The 11,577-nt window shown below is 29.9% G+C and overlaps 2 protein-coding genes across 4 annotated transcripts; one reads left to right on the forward strand and one right to left on the reverse strand.

Moving 5' to 3' along the window:
• Window positions 1–1,557: 1,557 nt before the first annotated feature.
• On the forward strand, window positions 1,558–6,139 carry Bma-gpa-3 (Uncharacterized protein; the record flags this gene model as incomplete). Of its 2 annotated transcripts, XM_001901696.2 has the most annotated exons (8): window positions 1,558–1,675; window positions 1,938–1,980; window positions 2,215–2,356; window positions 2,580–2,743; window positions 3,103–3,231; window positions 3,552–3,681; window positions 5,496–5,649; window positions 5,952–6,139. In XM_001901696.2, the coding sequence occupies 8 exons, from the start codon at window positions 1,558–1,560 to the stop codon at window positions 6,137–6,139; spliced, it is 1,068 nt and encodes a 355-aa protein (XP_001901731.2). The 2 variants fall into 2 exon arrangements, with proteins under 2 accessions (XP_001901731.2, XP_042937921.1); XM_043081987.1 differs by lacking the exon at window positions 1,558–1,675 and having other exon boundaries at window positions 1,976–1,980.
• Window positions 6,140–6,795: 656 nt separating this feature from the next.
• Window positions 6,796–8,806, reverse strand: Bm10581 (Uncharacterized protein; the record flags this gene model as incomplete). Of its 2 annotated transcripts, none has more annotated exons than XM_043081988.1 (4): window positions 6,796–6,994; window positions 7,327–7,439; window positions 8,148–8,331; window positions 8,661–8,806. In XM_043081988.1, 4 exons carry the CDS (start codon window positions 8,804–8,806, stop codon window positions 6,796–6,798), a joined length of 642 nt encoding a protein of 213 aa, XP_042937922.1. The 2 variants fall into 2 exon arrangements, with proteins under 2 accessions (XP_042937922.1, XP_042937923.1); XM_043081989.1 differs by having other exon boundaries at window positions 6,959–6,994; window positions 8,267–8,331.
• Between the last annotated feature and the right edge of the window lie 2,771 nt (window positions 8,807–11,577).

An 11,577-nucleotide genomic window follows, 5' to 3' on the forward strand; every position in this document is an offset into this window, starting at 1 on the left:
CTTAGAAAGCCATTCATTAGTTTAAACGTTTGCGGTCTCAAACTGATTCAAATTGGATTCCCATAAAATTTTCGGTTGAGCGCTTGAATGCTTTCAATTTTATCCATTCATCTCTAACATTACAGTTGCTTTATTCCTATATAAATTCATCACTGAATATTTTCACTGAAGATTATCAATTTTTATAGCTGAATACTGAATACTTGCCATCAATTTTTGCCCCTTAATTACATCCTTTATCTTTCTTTCCATGTGAAAGTGGCACAACCTCCTCAAAGTAGGCATAATTTCAAAATTGATCTTCGCTAAATTTCATTCATCATCAAATTATACGCAGTTTGAAATATTGTTACAGAATACATTGTAACAAATAATTTATTTTTATTAAAGAACTTCCTTTCACATTTGGATTTTTTTAATTCCAAAGAAATATTTTTTAGTTTTTGAATGAACTTTTAGTAGTATCAGTGTTTATTAAGAATCAACTTCCAACTTTTTCCTCTTACCTGGAAGTTAAATTTATTTGAAAGGAATAGAATACAGTTTATACATTTTAAAATGACCATCATATCTAGGGATGTAACTGTAGTTTTTCCAAATCAAATGAACTTGTTTAATTGTTTAAAATCAAAAGTATTTTTTCAATTTTATTTTTTTTCCTTTCGATCAGATTAGAACTAGCAGAACGAATTTTATGTTAATTTACGAACATTTACGAGGGCTATTTAACGCTTCTAAATTCATAGTTGGATTTTGAACTAAAAATTAAATATCATTACAAATTTATGGAAAAAAATTTGTGCGAAAATAATTTTCCTCATTTCTGAAAAGATCAACATTTCTGAATTTGTGGATCGAATTATCATAAATTTTATAAAGCATACAAAACAGTATGTACTTAATTATTTTCAAGTAAAATTAACAGCACCAATAATGATATAATACCGATTGCAAATACATCCGATCTTGAAAGTTCTTTAATCTATATTGTTTATCTATTACTTATCAGCACAGAAAAGAATACAATTTTCATTGCACTTGAACTGAGATATCCAACATATCCAGCCATTATACTAAAAAAATAAGATCAAATTTCTTCATCGATAGACACATTAAATCTTCCAGTCATTTCGAATTACATTTTAATTAACAAGAACATTATTTTGTATGACAGAAAACATGGAGCGAAGGAAAGATGAAATGAGCGGAATTCATTTCAAATCATATGTAAGCAATATTTTTGACATTATTTAAATTGCAATTTAATTCTTTCTGGTTTCAAATGATTTATGAGATGTTCGAAGCAAGCTATGGCCAAAGATCATCAAGAATTCCTGAATAAATTGAACAAGAAATGCGTTATTTCTCAATTAATTTTTTCAAACTGTGAAATGAATATGTAAATAACAAAATCTTTAATAATTCAGAAGCAGTTATGGCGTTCCTTCTATGTATTTTTGTGCATTTTCAATGTAAAACTGAGCTAAATCGATTATTATTGTTCACTAATTAGTTTCACTGCACCTATTTTCCTTCCCCAATAAAAGTCGCTGTAAAATGGGAATATGTCAAAGTCAAGAAGAAAAAACGATGGTCGCAAAGAGCAGAGCAATTGATCGAGAAATGATTCAAGGTCGTACTGCACAGCAGAATACTGTAAAATTACTGCTTTTAGGTTGGTAATTAATTAGATTTTTTTGTAAGGGATTTGAAGAGCGCTGCTTATGTAGATGAATTTTTCGATTAATGCAGACACCCATTAATGATGATTAGAGTCATATTGTTCTTAAATGTGAAAGTTTTAAAATGAACCATTTTGCATCACATAAAAATTATAGTTATAATGTGTTTCTGAGAAGTCGTAGAAATAAATAAATATTCATTAAAGTATTCGCATTTTATGATATCATGAAATCAATAATTAAAATAGTTTTCAGGACCTGGTGAATGCGGCAAGAGTACAGTTCTTAAACAAATGAGGTAAGTTGTGAAACGTCCTCTATTATAACCTTTAGCAGAGGACGAAAGTATGACCTTTAATGAGCAAAACTTTAGGTCAAAGATATGTTTTCTTTTATATGGAGGTAATTTAATTGACTTTAAATTTAAAATTAAGCTCAAAAATTGTTTCTATTATTCAAACCGTTATGTTTTCTTTTTTTTCTTTTTTTTTGAAAATTTGAGTGTCTTTTTAAATAAAATTATATTATTCAGATTATTACACGCTCATGGATTCACTGATGAGGAAATTAATCAGCAGAAAACAGTGATTTACAACAATATAGTACAAGGAATGGCTTCTATTTTAAGAGGCATGAAAAAGCTAAATATTCCATTTGAGAATTCTGAACGAGATGTACGTTTGCAACCAAAAAATTTTTCAACTAATTTCATTCCATTGCAAGTTTTGATTTTGCATCAAGAATGGAATTTTTGTAGACACATACTTTGAATTTCAATAAAATAGCCTTGATCGAACGGAAATAAAAAGGATCAGTATTTTTTTTGTTGTTCTTGATCCAATTTATTTCACAAAAATTCCTAAATCTTAAAAGTTAATTTCTCAGAAGGTCTTGCAGGCTGATGCTCGCATTGTAATGGACGTCGTTAAATCAGGTAGCGAATCAGAACCTTTGACACCTGCGTTAATTGCGGCGCTGAAAAATTTATGGGCTGATAAAGGAGTTTGTAAGGATGCATACGAACGTGGAAATGAATTTCAGATGGCAGAATCTACCGCTTAGTAAATATGACATATCTGATTTGGATCATATTTTCCTTCACTTGCAATAGGCTTTTCTTCAAGTGTATTAGGACTAAGACCAGAGATCAATGGTGTTTGAGGATGTGCAAAATAAATCGAAGGATACATTAACTGATATTGACGTATAAATGAAGTCGATATTAATATAGTAGTTTAGTGAAAACTAACACGTACTCACATGTTTATAATTTAATGTTTCAGTGATTCTATTATCAATACAAATAAATAATCAAAGCTTTGCACGGTATTTTAAAAGTTGACAAATCTGTTGCTAAAAATGAAAACAAATATATGCAAGCAATTCTGCAAAAACGTTTTCGAAGATGATTGTTTTACAGTTTTCTGGATTCTGTGGATCGAGTTTCATTTCCGGGCTACAAACCCACCGAACAAGATATTTTACTTAGTCGAATTAAGACAACAGGCATTGTGGAAGTGAAATTCAAAATGAAAAATGTTGATTTTCGGTATAACTTTCTTCCACAAATTTCATTTTTCAAGTGTTTCCATGCCAGCCGTTTACACCTTTTTCTTTTTTTTTTTTTTTTTTTCATTTAATTACATAGTAGCTTTTTTGTTTAGCTTCAAGAACTGAATAATATATTTGAACCTCTCCTTTTATCGTTTTTTATAGTAAACAATATTTGAAATGCAAAAAAATTAGATAAATTTCTTTCAAAATTTGGATCAGAAGAAAAAATTGCTCATTAATCTTCTAGTTTTTTTTTTTTTATGTTCTTTATGTTTTCAAAACTTTTTTTCATTGATTTGTTAGAATAATTTTCAGAATTTTTGACGTTGGCGGACAGCGCTCGGAGCGTAAGAAATGGATTCATTGCTTTGAAGATGTCAATGCAATTATATTCATTGCAGCAATTAGTCAGTATGATCAAGTGCTTTTTGAGGACGAAACTACGGTAATTGTTCTTCGTCTTTCATAAAAGTTCCCACTATTTTTTTATATTAATTAATTTTTTGCTAGATATCAGCATCTTCTAATTATGATAACTTTTATTTCCTTTAATGTGTATAAAATCTGAATTTCTTTTTTTTTCTTTTTTGTGCAGTGTTTTTAGGAGCAAATATATCAAAACGTTTATTTTCATTAACAGAACAAATTATCAAATTAAACCAAAATTCATTTATAACAAGCAAAATAATTTGATCAGTTACTTTAATAATTAGATAAAATAGTATATATGGAAAAGAATGTATTGCAGAAATATTTCTTCGCAGCAGTAGATTTCCATAATTATTCTTTTCTAAACAAATGACACCAAATCTCTGCAAAATTATAATGACCCGTTCACATTAACCAACTCAATTCCTGCACTGAATGAGAAGTTGCAAATTAAATTCAGCAACAAAAAAAAAAAAATACCAACTAGAATAAAGAAATATGCTATCAGGGATTGACACAATAAATTAATTTGTAGTACTAGTTAGGCAAAATTAGTCTCATTCAGACAATATTTTATGCATAACTTCGGAAGAGATCGTAGTTATGAATAAAAATTTAATTTAATTATTCTATAGCTATAAAAATCAAAAATCTCGATATAGTTATGCAAAGGAATGATGATGTGTAACATTACACATTCATCGATTCACTGAAATGGTTTTTACGGTTCGATTATAATTTTAAATGAAAATCGACTTTCACACTTCTTTCTCTTTGTATTCTCAAAAAAAAAAAAAAATCGAAGAGAGGAGATAAGAAGGAATCATAGATATTTTTCTTCTTTTTGACAAATTTGAATCTGAAATTCTATTCCATAGTAAAACAATCATCAAATATTCCGAATTCCGAATAGTTTGTCAATGATATTTTGAATTATTGAATTCTTCGTAATAATAAAAGTTCCTTAGTAATAGTCATATGCTAATACTTCTTTGATTAAATATGCATCAAGTTGTTTTATCATGCGTCCGTGATAAAACAATCATCTCAAAGTCATTTCTTATTTGATCAAAATTATATCATGGAAATATAACAGAGATGTATGATACATGTTTTTAGCAAAATCGATTAACCTAAAACTGTAAAGTTTTCTTTCTTACTTTGCTTCAGTTTTTCTACTGTACTGTTTTTATGACAAACCTTCAGTTCTTCTACTATATTGTTTTTATGACGAATTTTATTTTAATTATTTGTTATTTAAATATCGCAATTTGTCACTTTGTGTGCACTCCCACATTTTTATTTTTTGTTACTCATTAAAAAATTTTTTAAGTTTTTATTTGCTAGCCTAATTTTGTTAGCCTTCCATGTTATTAGACGATAATTTATATTTCAGTTTAGTCTTTCTCTTACCACTTATTAATCATAAAACGTTGCGCAGACCGAAGTTCAAGCTTGAAACTAACACTGGTATCTGACACTTCTAAATCTAGAGCATCATTATTTTATCATTGAAAGTTATTTGATAATTAAATAATGCCAGCTTCGGAGCATATAAAAATGGTGATAACAGTTATATTTCGAAATAGACGATCTAAATAATTGAACTTAGACTGCTTACTTTAATTTTTAGCTTTGTGAAATTCTTTTTTCTTCCTCTGACTAATAGATGGCAAGAAGACAATAAAATGAACAATCAATTTTTTCCTTTTTTTCTCTCTGTTTTTTTATAATAAATAATTCTGGCGGTCAGTCATAAAATAGTGTGTATTGATGGCTTAATAATTGATCAAGGTTTTTCTAATATCATAGACATTTCTTTTCATCCAGAATCGCATGGTCGAAAGTTTACGATTATTTGAATCGATATGTAATAGTCGGTGGTTTATCAATACATCAATAATTCTGTTCCTGAACAAAAAAGATTTATTTGCTGAGAAGATTAAACGGGTTTCGATCAAAATTGCTTTTCCCGAGTATAACGGTTTGTTTAGTCCACTTAGTATTTAAATCCAAATTTTTGGAATGAAGTATATCAAATTGACTTTTTGCTTTTCTCAACAGATTATCCACTTGAAAGAACACGAACAAGCTGAATTAAGAGTAATTAAGGAAATCTTTTTCAAGTAATTTCATAATTTCATTTCAGTACAGCTGCTAATTTTTGATTTGACTGAACTTGTCGTTTGATTGAAGGAACTTTGAATTGAGAAGAAAAAATTGTAAAGAATTCGGAGAGTATTGTAAAGAACATAGATTAAAAACCATTACAAATCTTGTTTAAAGGTCCGCAAACCTATGATGACTCGGTACGATTTATCGAAGAGAAGTTCGAGGCTCTAAATGCAAATCCAGAAAAAACGATTTACACACATCAAACATGTGCGACAGATACGAATCAAGTGCAAATGATTTTGGACAGTGTTATCGATATGGTCATTCAGGCCAATTTGCGAGGATGTGGACTGTACTGAACCTCCTCGTTTACCATCTCACCATCAGTACTACATTATCATGTCACTTCGCCTGCACTTCTAATTAGCATGCGACACTCACCTGTCCTAAACTTTTCATTTTCATCGTTATACACTTCATTGTTTGCATAACATTTTTTATTCCTTCCTCATATTGTAACATCAATTTTTCTTCCATCTTTTAAAGACTTCTTCCAAAGCCGCTTTATTTCTCTTCTATCATTTCACTACTCACTCATTTACGGTGAAAATACTCCCACAGTTCAGCGCTTTTGTAATAGAGTTGAAAGAACTGACCTCCCCTCTCACTCATACTTCCCACCAGCAACAGCTTCAATTCTATATTTTCAAGACTGTTGACACATATTGAAGACTGATTCTGCGATCGCCTGTTTATTATACAGTCCTTCGTTGAAACAATGAGCTCACTGGCTAGCGGAACAAGATTCGATGAAAAATTCCCATTCTACTTCAGATCTGAATGATGTCGAGTAAATTCTAGTTTATTTAATTCCTGATTTTCCCGAGATGCCTCAGCAATAACAAAAGCTAATAGAAATGTTTATCTTTCCTGGAGCGTAAACTTAGAACAGCTATTTAGCAACAAGTTCCCTGTTATCCTAAAATACTGAAGTCTGCACTGTAATGTAGGCATGCTATACTATGAAGTGTGCCTTTTCTGGATCTTCTATGATTTGCGCAGAATTCTCCTCAGAAACTGTCAGCACTGATTCGTTGTCTATCTTACATTGTCGCCATCGACGATACAGTTCAGGAATGATCAACAGACTAGCAAAAACTGATGCCGCAGCAATTAGTTCATAAAAATCTGGCCCGAGTAACGGCCATGGATCTCTATAAATTATGTGTATTGCTTCATGTTACCATATTTTCACAAAGAAATCAAACTTACAAAGTTAAATTAAGAAAAAGCGGAACTGAAAAACGAAACAAAAGCGAAAACAAAGGCGAAACTAAACAAAAGAGAAATTAATAAATGATAATCTGGTTATGAGACTTTAACCAACGATTTTTTTTTTCAGAACTTCCCTGTTCTAAAGAAGAAAAAGATATTTGTAAATCAGATTCCCGAACTGATCTATGACCGTTATCCCGCTATGGTTATTTTTCTAGATTTTGCTCGAAACTAAATGAAAAAAATTTGTGGGTGATCTTAGGAAGTTTACCTGTAGTAATGCTGGCAGCATTCCGCACCACAACACCAAGCGTAGGATGGACATATCCAATAAATATGATTCACTGGCTTTTCTGAATCCTCGATAAAAATATTGCTTAGTTCCTGTAATCACAAGTGTTCTTAGATTTACTTATTTCGTTTTTTAATTCTAGTGCTTTTTTACTTTTAGTTGCCAGTACTACCAAACGCAACATTGTCGACCTCTAACTACCACAGTTAACGTATTGGTTAAAATTAATCCATAGGACTACTCCATCTAAAATAGTAATTCCATATTTTTGTGAATTAATTGTTTTAAATATGCGATATCTTTTATCAATTCCTCATGAGAAAATATTGTTTGGGAGGAATCGTGATATCTATAGCATTTGTTCAAAAATTTTTTAACTTTTTTCGATTGCTAAGAGCAATTGCAATTTTATATTGTTGAAAATCAATAACAAATTAGGAGTTAAGACTTGAATTTTGAATATATTAGCTTATTTATTAATTTTTGAGATTTTTTACTTTCCACTATTCGAGTTTGTTTTTCCCCTCATGTCTACCTAGATGCCTGACTGTTATTTCTAGAAATGTCGTGCTTACGTCAAGACTAACTATATCTTCATCAGTAGTAACCTTTAATTGAAACTACTGTAATATGATCAACGTGCAGGTTGCTTTATTTATTCCATTCCACTTGCATTTTTAATTTTTCATCATTTTTTTCCTCAGTCACATGTATTGTCGTATTAATCTGCTATATGTGGAATATTAACTATAAAAGTAAGTTCAGTTTTAATTCCATGACAATGTGAGCAAAGAGGTCACCTTAATCTCGAAGACTTTTAAGTGGCATAATTTTCCCGTTTTGGGCGGTTCAGTGACATTTTCATAAGCATGTAATTGATATTTAAGATCATAATGACCAACTGGAATATTGCCATTACTTAATATGATCCTTAGCGAGTCATTTCTTGCAACACCGGCTGATCGTAGATAATCGCGTAATTTTCTATAACAGAACCAATGCTTCCACGGCGTATAGTAAGTGAAATATGAAACGTTGACTTCATCTGAGAGCGAAATCACCTTGAAATTCTCGGTATGGATTAAGAATGAATGATTATGAAAATCATAGGTATCCATTCCTTCTCATTTTAACTTTTTTTTTTTTAAGTATAACAAAATAATGTTTTAGAAGTTCCAAGAAAAGATCAAAAACATGCTATGCGTTTGATTTTGAATTAAAGAAGCAACAGTCCAGTTGTTTAGTTAATGATATTTTTGGAGTGGTTATGGAGCTACCAAACTGTCTCAAATTATGCTTATTACAAAACTTACAAAAAACTACTGTGAGCAGAAAAATCACTTTGATCATAATACATGCCATTTCCAAACGTAGAATAAAATTTGCTCGGATTTGTTCCTCCTCTGACGAATTCAATTGCAGAAAGCAACATTGTTAGAAGTGTGTGATCCGAATTCATCACCTGGAAGATGATTTTTCAATAAACAAATCATTTAACGCAATATCAAATTCATCGCTCTCAGTTTGTTCACTTCTCTAAAACATCTAACGCATATTTTCCTTCATATATTAGGATAGCAAAAAGTCGATTTGTTTAAAAATTTTTTAATAAAATGCTTAATCAGCAAAGACAACAACACGTCGATGATATCACTGGCTGAAGACAAACTCACATATTTAATCGTTGGCTTCGAAAAACGAAAATAATGGTTATGCTTAAAACATTTGCATATCAGAATAAAATAAATATTCCGTTTATGAGATTGCATGATGAAAATGAATAACGAAAGGTTTTAGAAAATGAGAAGCTGAGACTTCTTCTTTTTATTAATGCATGTAACCAAGCTTTAATGCAATCCTTTATCGACAAAAAAGGAATTTTCTTTAAAAAAGTCCCAGTTTTTTAATTTTATTCAGCACGCGACTTTTTTTTGAAATGCATTGATAATTAAAAAGTTGAGAGTGTGTAATTTAATGATTGTTGAAGAGAATGGAACACATAGTTATGAACATACTGTAAAAAGGTGGCAATAAATGGCGCGTGAAATGACAATTCTGAATAATAAAGATTTTTTTAATTTCGCTAAAAGAGATATTTTCGTTCTTGAACAATTTCTGCTATTATTTTTTATATTGATATTGTCGCATTTCCTGTCCAAAGATATTTAATCTAAGTTAATGGCATTCAGAATTTTATAAGTGTTAAGATCAAACCAATTAGTTTAATACCTAAACTTTCTCGAACTTCCTAAATTTAACCTCTAAATTACAAAAAAATTCTTTTGTCTATAAATAATGAGCACTGTATCTTCAAATGTCTATTTTTTTGTACATTTATTTTATCGTTTGAAGTAGCTCAAAAAACGCATTTCTAAGCTAAGTTACTCTTCTTCTAATCGTAAAAAAAATGAATAGAATTTTCGTTTTTTGACCTTAAAACCAGAAGACTATACACAATATTAAATCATTTCTGTAATAACATAACTTTTCATTTGATGACGAAATTAAACAAGAAAATTAATTGAAAAATTTCATTATCTGAACAGTTCATGCTTAGTGCATTACATTAAACTATACATTACTGCTGAAGGACGAATGATTACATAAAACAAGGAAAAAATTGAATGTTTTTGTATTAGTGCTCCTCAGATATTTTACAACATTTTAGCGGTATAATAATTCATTCCGGTAATAATTCTTGAACTGCTTCTTAAATTGTGAAAGACAAAAAGTTCACAATCACTTGCCAACTGGAACAGAAATACGGAAATTAAAATCTAATAAACATTTTCTCCTTACCTTCATGTTCTGTGGAAAAGAACAAAACATTCATTTGAAAAAAACAGTCTTCAAATTTCTTCTATTTTCCATTCCTTCGACCAAAAATGTGTAAAATTGGATTACATATCTCATAAAACTTCATTAAAATTATTTTAATGTAATTTCGTGCTGGGAACAATTAGTTAAACTTATACTAACTGTTTCCTTTAAGGTGTCCAATTAAATTAAATAAGCAGTAAGTCAATGTTTAGATGTACAAATTTAATTTTGTGAAAAAATGTAGGACTATATAGTTGAAGATTTTCGATGACTCAGAATTGTCGCAGAGAACTGAAAATTTTAATGTGAAAGTGCAAAAAAATGTCAATTTAGACTTTTCTTTTTTAAACAGTAATAATTGTTGCGAAACTGTGATTCATACAAATCAAACGCTACCAAAGTATCTGTTTCAAGATAGAGTAATTCAATAAACGTTTCCCATTTTTAATTAATCGCAATTATCATAATAATCGTAACGGTAGCACAACATTTGTCTCTTTGGACAATTGTTCCTCTTTGCTAGCAATTATTCAAAGCAGATTCTAGTTAACTGTATGCCGTCCTTAAATTTTTGTAGATTTTACGCAAGGACTTTCATTTGTGAAATAAATAGCAGTCCACAAATATCTATTCAAGAAAGTATTTGGAAAAAAAGAAAAAAATTAAGGTTGATATTTGTGGGAAAATAGCTGAAGAGAAAAGGAAGTGGGAAAAAAGAGCAAATCAATGGGTTAAATGATTTGAATTTAAATTCATCAACCTCACTGCAGTATAAACCTATAATTTTAGAAATTCAAGAGATAAAAGAAAATTAATTTTCATAGAAATAAGAAAATTTAGCAATCCACCGGTGGGAAAATTGCCATTTTTAGCACAATGATCGCTTGAAGAATATGAAATATTTTATTTGCCAATGGGTGAAATTGAATTAATTGGCTTGAAATGTTGAAATACCTTTGTTTCAATGTACACATGGACATCAAACAATTTCATTCATAAAAGATAGATTTATAATGACTTGCCTTTTCGTCATTGTTCTTCAGAGATAGATATAATAATCTCTTTTGAAACAGTTTACACTTTTTATATTCGATTGATGGGAATCATTTCAAAGTTTTGTTTTAAACTTTCAGCACAACTGAAGTGGTAGAATTCCTAAACGAAATTTTATTGAAATATCCAAACTGCTCTAAGTGATTGATTCACGAGATACATGTGATGTTGCAAATTTATAAGAAATGAATACAAGTCAACAGCATCAGCATCAGCCCACTGACCATTACTATCGAATGATGTGACACTTCAGCATTCATTTCCAGCGAAAAACAATACAGTCCAAAAACTTTTAAAGTAATCGACGAAAAACGAGATATTTTGATTTATCGTATTTTTAACCGGGATAGATACGAA

This window comes from Brugia malayi, assembly GCF_000002995.4.
Source record: "Brugia malayi strain FR3 genome assembly, contig: Bm_v4_Chr4_scaffold_001, whole genome shotgun sequence".
NCBI lineage: Eukaryota > Metazoa > Nematoda > Chromadorea > Rhabditida > Onchocercidae > Brugia > Brugia malayi.